This window comes from Diachasma alloeum, unplaced genomic scaffold, assembly GCF_001412515.2.
Source record: "Diachasma alloeum isolate Michigan unplaced genomic scaffold, Dall2.0 Dall_scaffold_00192, whole genome shotgun sequence".
NCBI lineage: Eukaryota > Metazoa > Arthropoda > Insecta > Hymenoptera > Braconidae > Diachasma > Diachasma alloeum.
This window is the reverse complement of record NW_021680357.1, coordinates 120,493-143,984: the sequence shown is the minus strand read 5'-3', so window position 1 is coordinate 143,984 and position 23,492 is coordinate 120,493. Positions and strand designations below refer to the sequence as shown.

Here is a 23,492-nt window from a genome sequence, read left to right as displayed (position 1 = left end):
AAAAAAAAAAAAAAAAAAAAAAAAAAAAAAAAAAAAACGTGTCTGAAAATTTCAAACACCGCTTGTGTCTGAAACTGATGTCTGTATCTTAATTTCAGACATCTTGGTGTCTGAAATTGAAATAGCTCCATTGATTCAGACACATTTTAATGTCTCAAAAGTGCCTACAAAACTGTCCCAAAAGTTTTTGAAAAGTCTCTACAATTATCTGAAATTCAGACATTAGTTTTCGCAGTGTATGGGAAGGACATCCTTTCCAGTCTTGAGAACGCTTAAAAATTCTCTCGGGAAAGGAGAATCTCATCCTTTGGAAAACATTTTTCTCGCAGTCTGAGAATAAAATGATTTATCAGGAGATTTCACGATTTTTTAAATTGACAAGAGAATATTTTCTTGTATCAAGTAAACCTTCTTCATCAAAAGTAGTTTTCTGTGTACTTCAGGGGTTAAATTGAGACACTAAAAACAACTTGGGGAAAAGCATCTTAATTCGACCTGCTGCGGCACAAGTGGACTATCCCCTTTGAAATCGAAAATTTTCCCAAGAAATCATCAATGTGTGCAGTTTGCGGACGTATCGAATAAATATAGAGTGAAGCGTTTTCCCGTGTGAAATTCACTTCGCCTGAAGGTAGATTTTCGTCGGCGGGAGAGCAACGAAGCGTCCTAAACCAATATTCTTACCCGATATCTCCATCGCCCCGGGTAGGTCTGCTCGACCCCTGTTTCCCTTCGCCGTCGCTTCCGCAACTTACACCGAACATTTTCATCTTTCTACGGTTTCTGTATCCAATTTCGAGACTGATATATCCCGTGCTTTTGCCCACAACGTCCAGCTTTAGATATTCTTCATTTACCCGTGGCTTGAAACTGTCTCGTAATCCTGGGATTTATCCGATGGTATCACTTCATTTCGTATGGATTTGTGTTTGTGGCGAATTTTCTGGGATTTACCTGCTCTTGACGGGGGAATTGTCTTTTTCGTATGCGGGGCAACGGGGTTGTTGTTGGATAAGGGTAGACATTTTAATATTGACATTGTACTTTTGTTGAGAATGACGTAAGTTCATGAGGGTCGACGGTTTTGATTGGGTTAAGGTATATCCCTAGAAAACAGGTTTTTTTTACGATTGTCGGCATATTTTTCATAGATAATGTTTTTATGTTTTTGTTTTATTCCCCAGCTATTGAAAAAAATTCTAACTAGCTGTACTACACAGTTTAGGAGATAATAAATAATGAAATGCGGGTTTCTAGCACGCGAGGCATAGACCGAACGGGGATTCTGGGTTCCCCCGAACTCGATTTTTCCATCTTATGAGAAAACGGTTCTTACGATGTTTTTAAAAAACTAATCCGTGGTGGGGTAACCAGACCAATAGATAGACGGTTAGGGACAATTTGAGGTGCGTCTAGAGATAAAAAATTGATAAATCACCTAAATACGCCAATGATGGGTTTTATACCTGAAAAAATGTATGAATTATGGGAAAATAATGATTTGACGTGGAAACAATGGAGGAATAAATGATAAAATGACGAAAAAGTGTGGTACAGCCCAAATAGACCCAATAGATAGACGACTGACCAGAAGATAGACGCTGGGTTACCAATAGATAGACGCTCATATTGAATGGTTACTCAAACAAATTCATCCTTCTGCATGTTTAAAAATGAAGAATGATCCTTTTCGATAATAATAATCGAACAGATACCGTGTTTATTTGTCCTGATGACTGTTTTTTCATATTGTTCCGTCAACACTGCGTGACTGTTGTCCAACTACTCACACCGCCACTGAGGGCCAATACTGTACCTCGCAAGAATTTTTTTTTACGTTCAAAATGTTCATCAATAAAAAATAAGAAAATCATCGTATTATTAAACATTAGTTTTGCTATCAAAAATGGAAATTTGTAATAAAATTTCTATTATATTTTTTATAGAATACTAAAAAAAGGTTGAAATCGTCTATCTTTTGGTCGGTGTCTACCTGTTGGTCTGGTTACCCTATTCAACTCTAAAAAATGGAAATTGGAATGAGGATAGAAAAATTCAATAACTTATGAGAATCCAACAAATTAAGTCATTTAGAATTTTTTTTTTGGAAATCAATAGGGATTAATTTTTGGGTGCTATTGTCTTGGGATGTACCTTAACGAGGCATCTTGCCTAGTACCACGATTTGTTAACTATTACCAAATTGTGAGGGAATTTCTTGCAGCGACGATTTGATTGAAATTTCAAAATAATTTCGTCATCCAGGGAAAATGTAAATTTCAGCGCCATTATCTCATTAAAATTCATAGAAATGAGGAAACTACAGGTAATTAGGGAATTCGGAGTAACTCAGTAATGAACATTCAGGGCCAATACTGTACCTCCCAAGAATTTGTTTTTTTACGTTCAAAATGTTCATCAATAAAAAATAAGAAAATCATCGTATTATTAAACATTAGTTTTGCTATCAAAAATGGAAATTTGTAATAAAATTTCTATTATATTTTTTATAGAATACTAAAAAAAGGTTGAAGTCGTCTATCTTTTGGTCGGTGTCTACCTGTTGGTCTGGTTACCCTATTCAACTCTAAAAAATGGAAATTGGAATGAGGATAGAAAAATTCAATAACTTATGAGAATCCAACAAATTAAGTCATTTAGAATTTTTTTTTTGGAAATCAATAGGGATTAATTTTTGGGTGCTATTGTCTTGGGATGTACCTTAACGAGGCATCTTGCCTAGTACCACGATTTGTTAACTATTACCAAATTGTGAGGGAATTTCTTGCAGCGACGATTTGATTGAAATTTCAAAATAATTTCGTCATCCAGGGAAAATGTAAATTTCAGCGCCATTATCTCATTAAAATTCATAGAAATGAGGAAACTACAGGTAATTAGGGAATTCGGAGTAACTCAGTAATGAACATTCAGGGCCAATACTGTACCTCCCAAGAATTTGTTTTTTTACGTTCAAAATGTTCATCAATAAAAAATAAGAAAATCATCGTATTATTAAACATTAGTTTTGCTATCAAAAATGGAAATTTGTAATAAAATTTCTATTATATTTTTTATAGAATACTAAAAAAAGGTTGAAATCGTCTATCTTTTGGTCGGTGTCTACCTGGTGGTCTGGTTACCCTATTCAACTCTAAAAAATGGAAATTGGAATGAGGATAGAAAAATTCAATAACTTATGAGAATCCAACAAATTAAGTCATTTAGAATTTTTTTTTTGGAAATCAATAGGGATTAATTTTTGGGTGCTATTGTCTTGGGATGTACCTTAACGAGGCATCTTGCCTAGTACCACGATTTGTTAACTATTACCAAATTGTGAGGGAATTTCTTGCAGCGACGATTTGATTGAAATTTCAAAATAATTTCGTCATCCAGGGAAAATGTAAATTTCAGCGCCATTATCTCATTAAAATTCATAGAAATGAGGAAACTACAGGTAATTAGGGAATTCGGAGTAACTCAGTAATGAACATTCAGGGCCAATACTGTACCTCCCAAGAATTGGTTTTTTTACGTTCAAAATGTTCATCAATAAAAAATAAGAAAATCATCGTAGTATTAAACATTAGTTTTTTTTATCAAAAATGGAAATTTGTAATAAAATTTCTATTATATTTTTTATAGAATACTAAAAAAAGGTAGAAATCGTCTATCTTTTGGTCGGTGTCTGCCTATTGGTCTGGTTATCCTAGATTGATAAATTCCGAATATGGTGAATTTTTTGTCAAGTTTTATAGTTCAGTTTCTGCGATATTCAACTTTAAAAATTGAAATGACGTGAAATCATTTCTTATTTGGTTCCTCTGAGCATTTACAATACCGCGTTGGATAAAAAAATTCTTTCTCCATCGCAGAAAAATTCCTACACATGTGAATGATAACGCATCATTTACCAATGTAAATAAGAAGAGGAATTGTATCTACGAGAGCAGACAAAGAGGCGCAGGACAGAGGAGACAGAGACTGAGTCGAGGACTGCCCAACGAACATCTAATTAATGTATTGTTTCACCGGCTGTCGTCGGCCCCCGTGAAATCTGCATCTGAGGCACATGAATATGGAACACGGCATGTCCATGGTGCGCCCCCTACAATTTTCTCTGCATGTGAGACGGGGAATCACATGAGTGAAGCGTTTTGGGGTTTCCTGAGGCGGTGGAACAGCGAATAGTTGAAGTCAGCTTGGAAATATTGCCCCGTGCTACGGCAGCAGAGCCCCTCGTTAGCGGTGGAGCGTCAAATATTTGTTTGCATTAGAATGCAAATGAAAAGGGCGGAAACTCATTTTATAACTGTAAAAGGCCATAATTTAATAACCGGTGGATTTAAAACGAAATAATACGCAAAATTTTTTTTGGAATAAGAATTTTAAAAAGTCAACCCATTCAAAAGCAAATTGTTAATTTATAAAAAAAAATATAATTGTCCACTTGTTTCAACCAAATTGACGGAATTCCTTGAAACTTCAGTGGAGCTGTCGCTCGGTAAAAATTTCTACGAATTGTATCGAAAGTTTCCGTCAAAAATTCTCGATAATATGCGACAGGAATAATAATATACTCTAATAATAATGCATTACTTATACTGCTCCCGTAAATTTCTAATAATAAGATCAGTGAAAAGAAAATAGAGTATTTCCCTGGCAGTCGGGATCACCGGACAATGTGAATGATAATGTGAATTCCATATTCCAGATACGAGGGTAGGGGATATGCGCGCGTGCATACGAGAAACGACATTATCCATGCAAATATTACCCACGTCTACGTATGGAGCCGTGTAAACATCCCCAGAGCACGTGGCTGAAGGCCTCAATATTGCGTTGTATAAGGCTCTCGCACGTACGAGTGCACCCCGCCCCTGTGTGCTTTTCCACGCGTCAATCTCGGAGAAATTGAGATGCGGTGAAATGCCGGATTCCCCGCAAATCTGGTATTCCATTCTGAACGATTAATTGGGATGTTTCCACTCAGAACGTTCGATTTCAACCTACCGGCAGGGATGGATTTTTCTTTTTCAACTTCTCTCGATGTACCGGGGGAATTAATCACGTGGCACGGCCAACTCAGGTCGTAATATCTCGAGGGAAATCTTATCTCGAGTGCAGTTGGCACGTGTTACGATGCGTTGGAATCATCTTCGAATTAGAGTTATTGAACAACATGGTAACTGCTGTTGGAATTGATATCTTGAAGTGGGAAATCAGCATGTTGCTGGGAAAAATTGAATTTTCGTGGACATTGGGGAATAGTGTTTAGTAGTTGCGGTCTACTGCGCCGCCATGCGGTGGCGTCCCTGTACTACGGTTATCATAACCTTGAGATGCGGTGAAATGTCGGATTCCCCGCAAATCTGCTATTCCATTCTGAACGATTAATTGGGATGTTTCCACTCAGAACGTTCGATTTCAACCTACCGGCAGGGATGGATTTTTCTTTTTCAACTTCTCTCGATGTACCGGGGGAATTAATCACGTGGCACGGCCAACTCAGGTCGTAATATCTCGAGGGAAATCTTATCTCGAGTGCAGTTGGCACGTGTTACGATGCGTTGGAATCATCTTCGAATTAGAGTTATTGAACAACATGGTAACTGCTGTTGGAATTGATATCTTGAAGTGGGAAATCAGCATGTTGCTGGGAAAAATTGAATTTTCGTGGACATTGGGGAATAGTGTTTAGTAGTTGCGGTCTACTGCGCCGCCATGCGGTGGCGTCCCTGTACTACGGTTATCATAACCTTGAGATGCGGTGAAATGCCGGATTCCCCGCAAATCTGGTATTCCATTCTGAACGATTAATTGGGATGTTTCCACTCAGAACGTTCGATTTCAACCTACCGGCAGGGATGGATTTTTCTTTTTCAACTTCTCTTGATTTACCGGGGGAATTAATCACGTGGCACGGCCAACTCAGGTCGTAATATCTCGAGGAAAATCTTATCTCGAGGGCAGTTGGCACGTGTTACGATGCGTTGGAATCATCTTCGAATTAGAGTTATTGAACAACATGGTAACTGCTGTTGGAATTGATATCTTGAAGTGGGAAATCAGCATGTTGCTGGGAAAAATTGAATTTTCGTGGACATTGGGGAATAGTATTTAGTAGTTGCGGTCTACTGCGCCGCCATGCGGCGGCGTCCCTGTACTACGGTTATCATAACCTTCCTGACCGGTAGCTGTTGGCCAACGAAATATAAATATTCTTGAAATGAAGAACAGAGAGAGAGAGAGAGAGTGATTTATAGTGAAAATAACTGAATTCGACCACAAAATCATTGAAGCCAATTAATTTTACCCCCCTGTCCTCTATATAATTATAATTCACACGTTGAATCGGGACAGTAGCTTAGCAGCTGTCATTGGCCTAGATTATACTTATCAGCGTTGTCTAGTGTAACAGTTTGTTGATTCCACTGATAAAATTGCATTCGACAGAGCAGTCTCGGAATTATTCCGCAACATTTCAAACATTGAAAAAGTACCTTCAGACAGCACAATTATTCACAATGTCTCATTACTCCCGACTGGAAGCACATTGGAATTATTCCGGCTCCAGACATTCCACCAACATGAAAAGAATCCGCTCTTTACAATCAGTTCTCTAACGAGCCCAATTGAAAAGCGCAAATATGCACCCGTTTTATTAATTTTGTTCTATATCACGGAATAATGACGTGACATCGACAATGAGACCGTAACGAGATCCGTCGGGAGACTGTTCGACATGCTGTGACGTGGGTATACGTGTATACAGCGGATCGGTGCTCTACGAACAATGCGTCGTCAAATTGGCAAAAGAGCCGAGGGAATAAGCCGAGCTAATTCCAAGCGATTTTAACAAAGTAGAGGAAAATATTCACGTGTGTAGGTGGATTGAGCAAGGGTAGGCGGTCTTGTTGAGATAGTGCCCAGAGGGAAATATTTTTTTTTAACCGAAACATTGATGTTTTACGTATTTTAATTAGTATAATGTGAGTTTTGGCTGAACATCCTTAAATTGAATTCAACGACTCATTGAATGCACCATTGCCTTAATGTTGGCAGCCAATATTTCCTCAACCTTTACCTTTCTCTGAATATTGATTTCAAAATAAATTTTTCCAACAACAAATGATGCAATCAATCAATCTCGTGATCGGACTCGGTCAGGATGACATTGCGGAGAATATTTTACGATACAAGTGAGAAAAGGACACTTTTTTAATGGCGCGCGCGCTAAGAATTGCCTTGCGGAATTTCCAATTAAATTCTCTCGTCTTCTGGATTTATACAGAAAAGTTGTGATATATATTTTTTTTCATGAAGGTACAATTCTCTGAGGATTCAACTTACCGTGCAACTGCGCAAGGGACTGTAGTGTGCTGACGTTGGAGTTTATAAATCCTGGAACAAGCCAAAATAATAAAATCATTATTGCGGGTACGAGAATAAAAGACAGCTATAAACAATAAAAAAATGAAACTAAAAATCCAGCTCTTGAATTTTTAATGACGATAATAAAGTACTTTGGACGGAGTTTCGCAGTGCTCCGGAGGACTCGTCTTCCGGTGAAACGAGTTCGTGCCACGGCTGAGGAACCCGTTCGAAACTAGAGTTGAAAGATACGGGGAAGACTCCTAATCTCTCTCGCTCTCCCCCTTTTATTTCCTCACTGTTTCTTCCTTTCCCCTCATTGCAACCCAGTTACGATATCTTCGTCCGGCATGAGAGAATCCAGACATGACAATGTACACTCAGACTCGCAATTCTCGAATTTGTTGAGTATTTTGGCTCAGCGTGAGCACGAATTTTTTCACTGATGAACCGTTAAACCAGAAAATACTTCTTTATTGTTCTGACATTGAAGTTGATGGAAAATTTTTATGAGAATTCACAATTTGATGAAAAAATCAATGGAAGTTGTGAATTTCAGTTCTACTATTCCTGAATTCAGCAGCGAATCGGTAAAACGATTCAAATCGACTCAGCTCTCAGCTGAGTTTTCGAGGGATATCTTCGAATCTAAGATAGATAGCGAATTTTTCATGAGAATCTGTTTTGTAGAGCGACTTGGGGACTACAAAAAACGTTCTGGAAAAAATTTGCCATCTGCCTTAGATTCCGAGATATTCATTGAAAACCACATCATCTTTATCCTTTTGAAAACTTGAAATTCTACGGTAGCTTTAGACAAATTCCACATTTCACGATTTTTTCTCCATGAAATGTCAATTTTTCCTAGTAGTGTGGTTATGAAATTAGACATGCGAAATACGCAATGAAAAAAAAATTGATATTTAGTATTTTATTCAGCAGCGAATGGTTAAAACGATTGAAATCGACTCATCAGCTCTCAGCTGAGTTTTCGAGGAATATCTTCGAATGTAAGGTAGATACCGAATTTTTCGCGAAAATCTTTTTTGTAGAGCAAAATGAGTGCTACAAAAAAAGTCCCAATAAAAATTTTGCTATCTGCCTTAGATTCCTAAATATTCATCGGAAACCGACTAACAGTCAAAATCTACATAATCAAACACTAAAAATTATTATTCTTCATTTAAACCTTCAGAAATTCTGACTCTTTGACCAAGAGTCTCAATGAATCCAACAATCCGTGAAGGTCTTGACATAACGATATTCTTCATTCGCGTACTGATGCGAAACAATTAACCCTGTCCATTGAAACAACCGGAATGTGCGGGAATACCTCCGTCAACCTTCTGAAGGCGACCGCTGCATGGGAACCCATGCATTAATGCGGTAATACGAACAAACAAAACATCCACGATATTAACACCACCACCAACTGAACAATGCAATGCACTCCCCCCCTGACAAGACTCATCTCGTGCGACACGATGCGGCTTTCGAATGTATAACGCGTACTGTATTCCGCTTGTGTAATCGCGATCAGTCTACCGCGTTCTCATCCTCTACTCTGCCTTCATTCTGCTGGCATATAACGTTATTTATGTTGCAAACGGCGCATCATCTTCGAGAACACAGCTGTAGAGCGTGACATACAAACCACGAGGAGGTTTGACTATATAATCGTTTGGAAATTATCGCCTTGTGTTTTTGTTCCTTGTCAAAATAACCACCGCGAGCCGAGTAGAGAGTGGAAAGCGCCTGGGAGAGGGGCTTTCGTTACAATCTCTCGGTTTTACACTGTCAGTTCGACAGGAGTTTATCACCTGACACTTGGGAAACCTAATATCGAGCAATGACCACCGGTAATTGCATCAGACAACAATCATCGGGTTTACGCTTCGTTGGAGTAAATCATGAGAAAACTCATTTTCGCGGATTAAGAAATTACTGGTCTGAGGGCACGCTGTTGGGTATTTTTTGAAATTGAATGGAAGATGTTATGGGAAATCTCGTGAGAGTGACATTGAATCGGGTTTAGGGAAAAAGTGGGTGTGAATTTTATCGAAATTTCAAGGAAATTCGTAATTTCAAATTCAATATTTTATAGGGGAGGCTGGGGTAAAACGGACACTAGACTTTTTTCTAATTATTCATAACTCAGAAACAAATTGATCAATCGAGCTCAGTTTAAGCTTGTCATAAAGTTGAAGAATTGTTCTTTGTATTGAAAAAATATATATTAAATTTTATCAACATTTCAACCCCTTATTAATTTTTTTTAAAAAGTCAAAAGTGTCCGTTTCATCCCAACCTCCCCTAGGAAAATCAATGGGAACTTAAATTAAGAAAAAATTATCCATGAAAATGAATAGAAATCGCCAAAATTCAGTTCAATATGTTTTTGAAATTTCAATTAATTAATAGCTCGGCATAATTGACGTAATCAGACAACAATCATCGGATTTACGCTTCGTAGGAGTAAATCATGAGAAAAATAATTTCCGCGGACATTTCCGTTGGACATTTTTTGAAATTGAATGGAAGGCGTTATAGGAAATCTCATGAGAGTGACATTGAATCAGATTTAGCGAAAAATGGTTATGAAATTTCAAGTTTTAAGTAGAATTCGAGGAAATTCATGAGTTTTCCCACGGAGAGAAATGTTCAGTAAAAATTACGTTTTTATTATGTTTAACATTAAGTAATTTCGGGAATTCTGATTTTCCTGCGCCTCAAAAATTTTCAATTCCATTGGATTTCCAGTAAGTTTTAAATTTCATCTTCCCCCCCCCCCCATTTCCATGTCATTCTCTAGAAAATTCCTGCCAAACGGCGCACGAAACTATAAATTTTCCCTAAGACCTGCATTTTCGTTTGACTGCAAAATTCTTCTCATAATCTTCTCCACCAAATTCTCCCCTTCACACTCGCAATTCCAATTATAAAACATCTTAAACCTTCAGCCGCGATGAAAAAGCGTTGAAAATTGCCTGCGACTATAATCTCGCACTCAATAAACCCCAGCCTTTTCCCTCAATCTCCAGAATGAGGTTATGCTCATAAATTTTATTGAGAATTCATTTGACCCAGACGAGAGGCTTCATTGATTTCCATGCAATCAAAATGGTCGAACATGCTACCAATAAATTCCCGATACCCTCGTCAGCGAAGAAGCATCATACGCAGGGAGTTCATAAAAAACAACAACACAATTTGCTATTAAATTACCGTTGACATAAACCGAGAAATTAGGAAATCGATAAATCAGGGAATATTGACGTATTGCTGAGGATTTATTACACAGAAATCACAGGTCACACGATAAATCAGGCTGTAATTGTCTGCAGCTGATAGCGACTCTTCCGCACGTGAACTTTTCGAGTGAGTTTCAATGGATAACACTGACTATAAAAGCATTTGGCGTAAATGGGTGCATATTCAGGGGTATCGGAGATGAGGTGCAGTGAGATCAGACCATTAGTCGGCACTCGTTAAAGCGCTTCTCGGAGTAAATCCGGTGGCTCTTAGAAAGCGAAATCCCACTGGCGAACGAATCCCCAGAGTATTCTCCCGTTTTTTCATCTCATTCCGAGATTGTTTGCTTTATCTACTTTTTGTTTGGTGCTGGAGAACACTTCTTGAGACTGACAACACTCCTGATTATGTGGGCATTTCGCTGGGTAAATAATTGACTTTCTTGACGTGGCAAAACAGAGAATTGAAACCCGTGTGTATCGCTGACTTTCCACACGGAGAGAAATATTCACTGGTAATACCACAAGAGCTTCAAAATTATCGGGTATTTTCCGATAGGTTCGTTGTAAACAAACGAAGGAGTCAAGTTTTTCAGGTTAAAAAATCACGAGTGTGAAGCACGAGTGATTTTCCCTGGAAAACTTGACGACTCCGGTTGTATGCAGGGAACCTTGAGGAAAATGCCCGATTAATTTTGAAGCTCGTGTCGTATTCGGGGGATTATTTTTCCAATCCAAATGTCGGGCAATATAATTGGACCATGAGACGAAACTCACAATTGAGAAACGAAAATTGTATAATTAACACTCATTTCGAATAAAAATCCTCGAATTACCACAATTGAATTCAATCTGTCAGTTTGACGAGGGGAAATTCGACTGCATGATGTTTTATTTTTTATATAGCAACGACCAGAGAAAATTATCAAAAAATTATCAGTTGAAAACCCTGTAGCTGTACCACGTGATGTCGAATGGGCCAATTATATTGCCCGATATTTGGGTTGGAAAAATAATCAATAAAAATTATATATCTTTTCCGTAATTCCGGAGCGAAATGTGGTTGTAGGAAATTTTACGGAACTGTCACGGAATTTTTCCAGAGCGTCCCGTAATTTTTATCTGAATGTCCTGTGAAAAATGACGATACCGTCACTTAAATTTTCTGCATCGATTCCGTAATCGGTGAGCGAATTGTGAGTTCCGTAATTTTTATTGAACACTTCTCTCCGTGCACGGAGAGAATATAAAATTGAAAATTGTTAGGGGAAATTCGAATAATTTTAACCGAATGTTTGCGATGAGAAATTCATTTTTCACGATTTAACATAGTAATTCTTAACGCAAAAAACAATATAAAATTAACGGACGAAAAAATAATTTTGAAAAGTGAAATTACTCAAATCGTATGAATTTTTAGTATGTTAAATAGCAATTTTTTCTGACGATTTGAAACTTTAGTTTGTACTAATTGATTCGTCGTCCGACAGCTCGAGATTGAAGAAGAGAAATCCAATGAATTCGGTATTATTCCCCAGTTACTGTTACAAAGCTTTGAAGTACGACGAGGCGCATCTAAATAGTATTCACTGTTAGAAAAAAAATTGGAATTTCATGGACAGTTGACTAGTAATTTTCAGGAGAGTGACACTGAATTTGATTCAGGAGGAGAATAATCATGAAATTTCAGATTTCACTAATACCAATTACGCTTGACTATTGATTAATTGAAAATTCAAGAAAATATTGACCTCAATTTTTAGGCTTTCTGTTAACTTTCACGGATAATTTAGACTCAAATCTACAGTTCCCAATGATTTTCCCACAGAACGTTGAATTTTTAATTGCAGAATTCCTTGAAATTTCAATAAAATTGAAGTCACTTGAGTCCAATCTCCCCGAAATCATTAGTATCAACGCTTCCAGGATGTTTAACCTATCAAGCGGACAACTCAGTTGAAAAGAAAAATACAGTGGACTAAATACATAAATCATTCATGTTACAAATTATTTTTCTCATCAAATTAGAACTGTTATGGCGTACTTTTCCGGTCTCAAAAGGTGACTGCAGTGGTAACAGCCGAATTTTGATCGGGCAACATCGCACGCTTCGGCTGGTAGTGGGGTTGTAACAGTGAGATGAATGTTTGTGTGTGTTATACGTGTCCATATGCTTCCAGCACTGAATTATCGTCACCGACTTTACCGACCTCGATCAGCTGTTGTGCGGTGTTATCGCGTTGCTCGACTCGTAATGGCGGTCAATTTTTTTTAGAGGAATTCGAAAATCAGTCGAAGATATCACGCCTATATGGCGCGGTCCCCTACTTGTTCTCGCCGGCGATAGATTCTCCATAGTCTAAAGTAAATGCCTTGTGGTTTTTTTTCAATATCTTGAGTGTCTAACCCATGCAACATCTCGCTCAAAGTTCACACGGTCACGTTTCTTCCCTAAGCGTAATGTTACAAGAAGTGATTTTCAGACATTAATTTCTCACTAGGATACCCCGAACGAAGAATTAAGATTATTACCAACGTGTGGCTCAAATATGAACCTGGCATATGAGACAATACCAAAATTATGGTGAATATTGTGGATTTTGGCTGTGGATTTTGGCTTCCTTAATTAAGGGAAATTGACGTTGTTTCGAAGTCATGTTATCACCCAACCGCGGAGCATTAGTTCCTGTTTCTTCTTTCTATTCCTAGATTGATGTTGGTTTTATCTACTTTTTGTTTGGCCCAACACTTCTTGAAACCACCAACACCAGCTCCTGATTATGTTCGCATTTCACTGTGTCAATAATCGACTTTCTTGACGTGACAAAACAGTGGATTGAAACCCCAGTTTTTCATGTTTATCTCGCGGTTCGAATGACAAATATAATGAGAAACGCTTGAGCGGTTCTTGGCGACGATTTTTACGACGTCAAACGGAGTCAAGGAATAAGTCAATCGACTCCAGTTTTTCCATTGGTTTTTGTTTCACTTGATTCACTAAAATTTTCCTAATGTCGCGGAGAGAAAGCGCCGTTGGAAACCTTTTTCGCCTGGCAAGGAGTCAAATCGTCATGGTTTCTCGAGTACCCCTAGTTTATTTTCATGGTGTGTCTGGTATCTAGGGGAAAATAATGCGGCAGATGGTGTAGAAAATGATTTGAACAGACAATCAATCAAATCATCTGGAAATCAGGAAAATTCAGAGAGAAATTCAATAAAAATTACCAAAAAAAACGTAAAATGGCACAATAAGTCGGCAAGTTTCTGTAAGATTTTACTTCATCGGGAAAAATTACCGGAAAACAATTCACAAGCCTTTCAGATTTATTCTCTTCCATTCCCATAAAAATTGCCGGAAAACAATTCCCCATTGCGGATCACGTGAATTGTTCCGTAATTTTTACAAAATATTTCTCTCCGTGCACCCTACAACTGAAACAGCGAAAGACATTTGAAGTTCCACTGAATGAGGACTTTCTAATTGATTCATAGAATAGTGAATTTTTGGCCACAGGATGTCCGGGTTCAATGGAGGATGTTCTAATCTAAATTATTCCTGGCCATGTAATCCAGCCGCGGTGAGAGGTCGTCCCGGGGTTTATATCGTCGCTTGAGATCTCGAGCACGCGGATAACCCTCAGTGGTATTATGTATACATTGACTTGGTAAAAAGATACGATCGTGTCTTCCTCCTCCGTCTTCGATGGCTCTTGCTCTCTAGTTTCTTTCGTCTAGCGGTACATATCCCCGCGGCTCGGCGAGAAGAACTGAGATCACTTTTTTCACCAATACCCCGGTTTTCTTCACTCTTTCCTCGTGGGAATTCCAACGTCTCGACCTGCGAGACCTCAAGTGGCGAAATGAAGGATGAGGGAAGAAACGTCGACTTTTTCTCCTCTAATATCAATGAATTCAAGACTTTCCAATTTTTCGTTGGCATTTTCTTTTCAATGAAAATCATTTCGCCAAGCGCTAGGGAATCGGTGTCACATCCCGAGTGAACGAGACACTTTCGAATTGATGCTGTGATATTAGAGGGGAATGACGGTTTTCATCCAGTTCAAATCGTTATGTTGGGGACATTTCGAATGGCAGGAGTGTAACTGAAAAGTGAAATTGCATTCTAAACATGGAGAGAATAGAATCCTCGAGTGGAGATGAGTATTATTCTCTGACGTCCAATTTCTTAATTCAAGGTATATCCCTGGAAAGGAATAATTTTTCTTACGATCGGCCCCATGTTTTTCGTAGATAATGTTTATAATATTCCCCAGCTATTGAAAAAAATTGTAACAAGCTGTACTTCACAGTTTAGGAGATAATAAATAATGAAACGCGGGCTTCTAGCACGCGAGGCGTCGGCCGAACGGGGGTTATGTGTGCCCCGAACTCGATTTTTCCATCTTATGAGAAAACGAATCCATAGTAGGGTAACCAGACCAATAGATAGGCGGTTAAGGACAATTTGAGGCACGTCGGGAGATCTAAAATTGATAAATCACCTAAATACGCCAACGATGGGTTCTATACCTGGAAAAATATATGAATTATGGAAAAATAATTATTTGATGTGAAAACAATGAAGGAATAAATGATAAAATGACGAAAAAGTGGGATACAGCCCAAACACCCAACAGATGGACGACTGACCAGAAGATAGACGCTGGGTTACCAATAGATAGACGCTCATATTTAATGGTTATTCAAACAAATTCATCCTTCTGCATGTTTAAAAATGAAGAATGATCCTCTTCGATAATGATAATCGAACAAATACCGTGTTTATTTGTCCTGATGACTGTTTTTTCACATTGTTCCGTCAACACTGCGTGACTGTTGTCCAACTACTCACACCGCCACTGAGGGCCAATACTGTACCTCGCGAGAATTTTTTTTTTACGTTCAAAATGTTCATCAATAAAAAATAAGAAAATCATCGTATTATCATACATTAGTTTTACTATCAAAAATGGAAATTTGTAATACAATTTCTATTATATTTTTTATAGAATAATAAAAAAAAGTTGAAATCGTTCATCTTTTGGTCGGTGTCTACCTACTGCTCTGGCTGCTCTGGAGGGAATTTCAGGAGAAAACGACAACAGAAAATTTTTGAAGAAATTTTGTAATCATTCTGAATAAAAAAACTGTTTGTAAATTGTTTTCGTTCTGCTTTAAAAATACTGCATTATCATCACGAAGGAGGAACGCTTCGCCGGAACCATAGCAACGCCGTAATTATTACATTTACGGTTAGATGTACCCATAAATGTCAAATCACGGGGAGGTGTCTATCAATAAACGCTCGCATATATTTGAAATCAAGGGGTTAGTTTTTATTTTTCTAGCTCTGGGGTATGTTTCTCGTGATACTAGCGGAATGCACATATGGCATAAAATCCCATGGACCCCAGTGGAGTAAACGAGCGTGCGACAGATGCTAGCCGTGGAAAACGAGCGCCTGCCGTCGACCGATGATTTGCGATCTGCGTGTCATTCACCTCACAATATTCATCTCAGATTTGCTTCTACCATCTTCAGTTCCATCTTCACAGTTCTTTGCATTATCAGAATGGGATAGTTACCCGCTGGAGGCCAGCATTTACCTTAATCGAAAATAAAAGTTACATAAATCATTTCGAAGCTAATTTCGACGAGCCGAGATCCCACGATTCCATAATTAAATGAAAAAATTACATTTCAGTTTAATAAATCAAAGGTATTTAATTTTTCCGCCCCCCCCCCCACTTAATATTAATCAATTCATCAATTAGTGCCCTTTCAAAATCCCCAACGAGACGGAAAGAATTGAGAAAGAAAAACGTAAAAGTTGACCGGTGAAAAGTCTTCTCTACCGGGGTTGCCCTTAACGCCCGTCCGTGTGGAGAATAATTGTTTCCAGTCGGGCGGAGGGAGGGAGGGAGGGAAGGTAAAAGACATCGAGAAATTCCTGACGGATGTTGCAAGGCGAGCCTTCGGTAGTTGCGGAAGCGAACGAGCAGTGAAGCGTTCATGCGTTGGACCGTCGCGTCGTTCAACTTTTTACTTCTTTTCTTGACTCTCAACACGAATCTCTGCATCTCACAATGGTACAGCCCGTGGCATCATGCCAGGGATCATTCGGCGAATCACTGCGCGTTTGGTGACTTGCAAATTCGGCGAAATTTGGAGGAAGAAGTGGGATTAATAGTTTTGGAGAGGAATTGCTCATTTTTTTCCGAAATTCGATGATTTTGGGAATTATGGAATTCCGAGAGGCCTGAGGTCTCTCGAAATTCCAAACGTCCATGTTGTATTAGGAGGAAATGGAAATCGCATGGAGAATTTTATTGTAATTTTCAGAAAAGCGACATTTAGTTCGATTACGTGGGGGTACAAGTGGAATACTGCTTTTGTCAGAATGTAGTCAATATATTTTTACTGATAAATTAGCAATTTGCTTCCGAATTAAATTTCTGTGGCGATGTATTTTAAATTGAATTTAATGATTCATTGAATTCAACATTGCCCCAACGTTGGCAGCCAACATTGACCCAACGTTAGTAGCTCACATTGCCCCAACCTTAGTAGCTCACATTTCCATAACGTTGGCAGTCAACGTGCACCCAACGTTGCCGGCCAATATTGCCACAACGTTAGTAGCCAATATTAACTCAACGTTGGTAGCCAACATTGCCTCCATATTGCCCCAACGTTAAAATTTTTCATCTTTCCCTGACTATAGGTGTCGAAATAAACTTTTACAACAGCAGATGATGCAATCAATCTCATGATTGAACTCGATCAAGATTGCATTGGGAAGAATATTTTAAATCACAATTGGATTCACTTAAACAATAATTTTTTTAGTTATCCTCGCAGGGCGATCAATCACATACGCATGCAAAAAATCTAAAATAGTATATTTCGTAACGAGCTAAAAAACATTTTTTTAACGAGTTACGAACAATATTTTTCATCACAATGTAGCGGAAATTGGACTTTTAGGCACGCGGAGCGTGCCGAAACGTTCACTTTTAGTCACAGCGTGATGAAAATACTATATTCGAACTCCTGAGATTAAAATTGCTTATCCTGACGCAAAAAAATTGAAAATTTCCGATTTGACGAATATAATGATTCCATTCAGAAGCAAAAATGAAGAAATTTCGGAGGCATTTCACTGATTCTTTTCTCGATTCTGATTTCCACCAATCAGAGTGCTGTACTCGCTATCACGTGACATGTCTTGTGAAGGTATCACGCGACCAAATAGTACAACACATGACGTGTAAAAAATGTCTTAGATTTGGTGATTTGTATTTCAAAAAATTATGAAACTTTCTTGTCAATAAAAAATCTATAAAATCTACAAAAAAATTTCAGTCACCACGAGGTTAGCCGAAATTTTCGTGTCTAATATCTAAAATTGATACATCTTGAAGACACTAATTCCCACAGTGCATAAAATTCCCATTTTTCTATAAGTTGATGAACCAAAATATTCTTCATTCAAGATTACCATTTCCGTAATGTATTCAAACAACTGCTTAATGCCAGCATAATTGTAAATAAAGTCAATAAATTCATCCGAGGATATCTGATAACATCCGATAAGAGTTTGTTTAGGATGGCCTTGAGATATGCGTTCTCGCTTTATCGAGATCACGTTTCGTTGTAGGTCGTTGCAGCGTGTTATAAGGGAATCATTAATATTCCTATCTGAAAGGTACCTGTTTATCTACACGTGCGAGTCTCGTTTCTGTAAATACATTCAATTTATTTATCTATTTGTTTAAGTGCCATCTGTCTTTCTGCAATCTGTGGGCTTTCTCCCTGAATAGCTGTAATACAAATCGACGGAAAAATGTTTGCACACTTCGAGCAAATTAGGTGTTAATTTTCTCAGGTATTCTTTTTTGTTACACCGGTTGAAATTCTTGCGGTGGTGAAATTATCTGGCTAATGGATCTAGCGTATATTCTCTTACATGCGGATTATTGTGCTTTGTGAACGGTCAACTCCAGTTTGGCCGCCATATGAGGGCAACGCCCCAGCGCGTCGTTTTTCCTCGATTGGGATTGTGGGACGGGGTAATCGTAAAATTAAAAAAAAAATAGTGACTTTTTTGAATGAAGTGTGTAACAAATTATAGGAGTTTTTAGAATAACATAATATAGGAAATTCCTGAAGAAAACAAGTCATTTCCAATAGGTGGATAATTTCTTTCCGCGTGACGTGAACTGCTCGTTACGCGACGTTGCCGGAAGCTCGCTAACCGCGCCCGGGCAGTGTAGAGTGAATTCGACAACGCTGGCGTCTAAATAACGCGTTGGCGATTCCCGCGGGGGTGACTCAGCCGCAGGATCGTGTAGGGAGACCATACGTAAATTCTACGATTTGTTCCGTAAAAATTAACCACCCGTCTGATGACTCCCCGCTGTGGAGACAACAAGTCGTTCCGTAATTTTTCACTCACCAGCTTCATAAAAATTGTTGAACGTTCAAGAATTTTTGATTCTGGGGGCACAATAAGTCGGCAAGTTTCTGTAAGATTTGACTTCTTCGGGAAAAATGACGTGACAATTTCGTACTTTGTTCGGTGATGAACCTGAAAATTCACTGAACATTTCAGATTTCTTCTCTTCCATTCCCATAAAAATTGCCGGAAAGCGATTCCCCACTGCGGATTACGTGAATTGTTCCGTAATTTCTCCTGAATATTTCTCTCCGCGCAGAGAAGCATTTCATAGGCGAAAAAATATCCAAAGTATTTAGATATCCTTAATTGTTGTTCAGGCCCTGCCCCTTCGATTGAGTTTTCTCACCCGATACTGTTCGAATCAAGGCCGTATTGATGAGACATAATACCCCAGCATAGTGGCCTCCCTCGAAACCTTGTAATAGTTGCATCGAATTGCATCGTGTTGCGCAGCTAGCAGACACTTCTCCTCCGGCAGCCAATTAACGCCCCGGCAGAAGGCTTCAACCGTACGGACAACACAGTCACGTCTGTACACATAAACAAATAGATTGCACTTGAGATATGTATTGGCCTGTTATAACGTGAACCCCATCTGTTTCCACGAGTCCGTGGCAATAGCTGTCCCCAAAATTCAATCCGCTAATTGGCGCAATTACGGTTAGGATGATTCAAACTGCATCCGCCGCTGAGCATGGAAATTGATTTCATCATCTGACAATGTGTTCCTGTGTAAATGTCCATGATCAGTTTCAAATTGATTGGCGAACTGAGTTGATTATTGCCCAAGCTGAATCACAATTTCGGCCTCCGTGCTGCATATATATGCATGCATGACTGTTATGTCTCGTCGGTGAAAGTGTTGGTAAGGACAAGGTAGACTGGTTTAATCGACTCTTTTTTCTCCTTTGAGTCCTGAATTTTAGCCTCTTCTTGAGCAAATTCAATGTTTATGATTATTGGGGTAATTGATGACAATTGATCACTCAATTCAGAGTTGATTATGGGATGAAAGTTATCTTAATGCTGAGAATACTGAGGTTCTCCGTTTGATTGTATTTTTTATCTTGAATTGAGAAGTTTTATTGCTTGAGGTAATTATATTTTCAGTCTTGATTGTTGGAAATTTTTGATGATGGCTGGTTTGGATTTTTGTTTAGTAGTTTTTTTCCGGAGAGTGAAGAGAAAAATCGTGTAATTTTTAATACCACTGGGAATTCAAAATTTTTGAACAGCAAGGAGGAGAGAATGACTCGATTCACTGGAATTTTCAGTCAAAACATGAATGTTCATTACTAAGTTACGGTGAATTCCCTAATTACCCGTAGTTTCGTCATTCCTATGAATTTTAATGAGATAATGGCGCTGAAATTTACATTTTCCCTGGATGACGAAATTATTTTGAAATTTCAATCAAATCGTCGCTGCAAGAAATTCCCTCACAATTTGGTAATAGTTAACAAATCGTGGTACTAGGCAAGATGCCTCGTTAAGGTACATCCCAAGACAATAGCACCCAAAAATTAATCCCTATTGATTTCCAAAAAAAAAATTCTAAATGACTTAATTTGTTGGATTCTCATAAGTTATTGAATTTTTCTATCCTCATTCCAATTTCCATTTTTTAGAGTTGAATAGGGTAACCAGACCACCAGGTAGACACCGACCAAAAGATAGACGATTTCAACCTTTTTTTAGTATTCTATAAAAAATATAATAGAAATTTTATTACAAATTTCCATTTTTGATAGCAAAACTAATGTTTAATAATACGATGATTTTCTTATTTTTTATTGATGAACATTTTGAACGTAAAAAAAAAATTCTTGCGAGGTACAGTATTGGCCCTCAGTGGCGGTGTGAGTAGTTGGACAACAGTCAGGCAGTGTTGACGGAACAATGTGAAAAAACAGTCATCAGGACAAATAAACACGGTATCTGTTCGATTATTATTATCGAAAAGGATCATTCTTCATTTTTAAACATGCAGAAGGATGAATTTATTTGAGTAACCATTAAATATGAGCGTCTATCTATTGGTAACCCAGCGTCTATCTTCTGGTCAGTAGTCTATCTATTGGGTGTTTGGGCTGTATCACACTTTTTCGTCATTTTATCATTTATTCCTTTATTGCTTCCACTTTAAATCATTATTTTCCCGTAATTCATATATTCTTTCAGGTATAGAACCCATCGTTGGCGTATTTAGGTGATTTATCAATTTTTGTATCTCTGGGCGGAGGTCAAATTGTCCTTAACCGTCTATCTATGGTCTGGTCACCCCAATTATTAAATTTTTTTCACTTTCGAATCGATGCCAAGAGCTTCACCGTTCAACCTTCAACTTCAATGGAAATCCATATTTTAGAGCAACTGGAGGACAAGAATTCCTCATTTTTCAGTGAGACCATGAACGTTCAATGCAAAATCCCGCTGAATTCCCAATTAATTGAGAGAAGAGAAAAATCTTGAAATTTCAGATTTCACTGAAAATTCAATGTAATTTGGCACTCAATATTCATATTAGATTGTAAATTCAAATAAATTAAGGAATTCTCCTCTTCATGCTGCTTAAAATTCTGGTATTTTACTGAATTTTTAGTGAAATTTAATTTTTTTAAACAGTGCTTGCTCACTTCTACTAATTTTCTTGAATCAATTGAACTGAAAATTGTATTTTTCATGAAATCATGAATTTTCAATGAGAAAATACTTTGAAATTTCAGTAAACCAGTCGCTGCAAAAAATTCTCTCCAGTCAAAAATTGTCACATGTAATTAATGAGTCTCGGGAGAGGATCTCGATTCGACAATATTCCCCATTAATTTCAACCTGAATTTTGTTTATGAAGGCCCATCATTATTCTGTCCCCCATGTTTTTTTCACTTTCGAATCGACTCCACCCGAATCGACTGCAACTTCACCTTTCCCCCCAACTTCACGATTATCTCTCTTTTCAATTTCATCTCGAAAGTTCACTGGATGTACTCCACACCGGGGACACATACACGAGCGCGTTGTTGTTATGTGATACTCCTCGAGATACGGATGTTCATATTAACCCATTTAGAAGCGCGCTGGTACACAGGCGTCGCGTCGACCTGCATGTACTTGCAGAAAATAAAATTGTGTTATCACGTGGGCAAGAGAAAAAGATGAGGAAAACGAAGGGATGTGGCGGGACTGCACTGCTCTCTTTCCTCTACAGTGAATCATTCTGAAATACTTGAACGATAAATTGCCAACACGACTCTGGCGGCTCAGGGGGGTCTGTCTCAATGGAGAAATATCGCACCTGAATGTCCAATCGATTTTGGCAGAGGAAAGTCGTTTTGTTACCGCGATCACGTAATGCAAGAGGGCACACCTACGCCAATTGGGACATTTTTTTTATTTTTTCGGGTTATTGTGAGCCATTCTTCAAATTGCGCAAACCAATGATGACAAAAATATGGAAATAATACTGGAATATTTATTCACTCTATGATCCATCATGATTTTATTGGCTGCATTGAACGAATGGCAATTCCTACAGAATTGAAATAAAAATTCACGGATTAAAAATATACTTGAATTGAGTATAAAATATACTTGAATAAAGTATATTTTATATGTACTCAATTTAAGTATATTTTTTTTCCGTGTTGAATTCAGTAGCGAAGTGGTAAACCGGTTTAAAGTAGCTCTACCCTTCCGCCGGGCTACGCTGTACTTTTGGATATTTTCAGGTTTTAAATTTTTCAACTAAATTGCCTGGAAAAAATTTGAAAAAATTCATACCCAGTCAGTATTATCTAAATTAAATTTCGCAAAATATTGATATTTTTTCAAAGATTTCCCTCTTATAAATAAATAATAAAGCTTGTTTGCAAAACGGTGGATTATTTTTTATGTGTCAAATAAATTTTTGATTTTTTCACATCCAATGAAAAAAAATCAGATTTTAATCTTTGATTACAATGGAAATGTTGATTTTCACATAAAACACTGGGTTGAATTCTGATTTTTAAACATTTCTTCATTGAAAAACCAAAACGATAATTAAATCGTAAAATATCCTCCACTTAAAGTATTCTTTATTGAATCACATTTCGCTCCCCCATTTACCTCGTGAACAATAAAATTTACCGAGATTTTTTGGCTCATTTTTCCTTAAGGATAATCGGGCGAGGAGGAAATGTCGGAGGTGGGACGGAGGGGTTTCTATTGTTTTCCTGCAGAAAATCAATCGGTGAACAAAAAATTTTTTCCCATTCCGATTCAAAATTCAGGCAACATTAGGGAGTATCTCCGGTTAAAAATCATTTTTGGAGCTAATGAAATTTATTTGTATCTGTTCCACGCATTGAATGGTTTTCAGATTGTTTTTTTTTAAATAAATGAATAAATATTAATCCATGCCA

The 23,492-nt window shown here is 37.9% G+C and overlaps 1 protein-coding gene across 1 annotated transcript in view; it reads right to left on the bottom strand.

Moving 5' to 3' along the window:
- The window catches only part of LOC107048424 (cytoplasmic polyadenylation element-binding protein 2), a 158,506-nt gene that overhangs the window by 37,315 nt on the left and 97,699 nt on the right, over positions 1-23,492 (bottom strand). Inside the window, exon 3 of the mRNA XM_015271583.1 lies at positions 7,357-7,407. Coding sequence (XP_015127069.1) covers positions 7,357-7,407 — 51 coding nt within the window. The remainder of the gene's footprint in view (positions 1-7,356; positions 7,408-23,492) is intronic.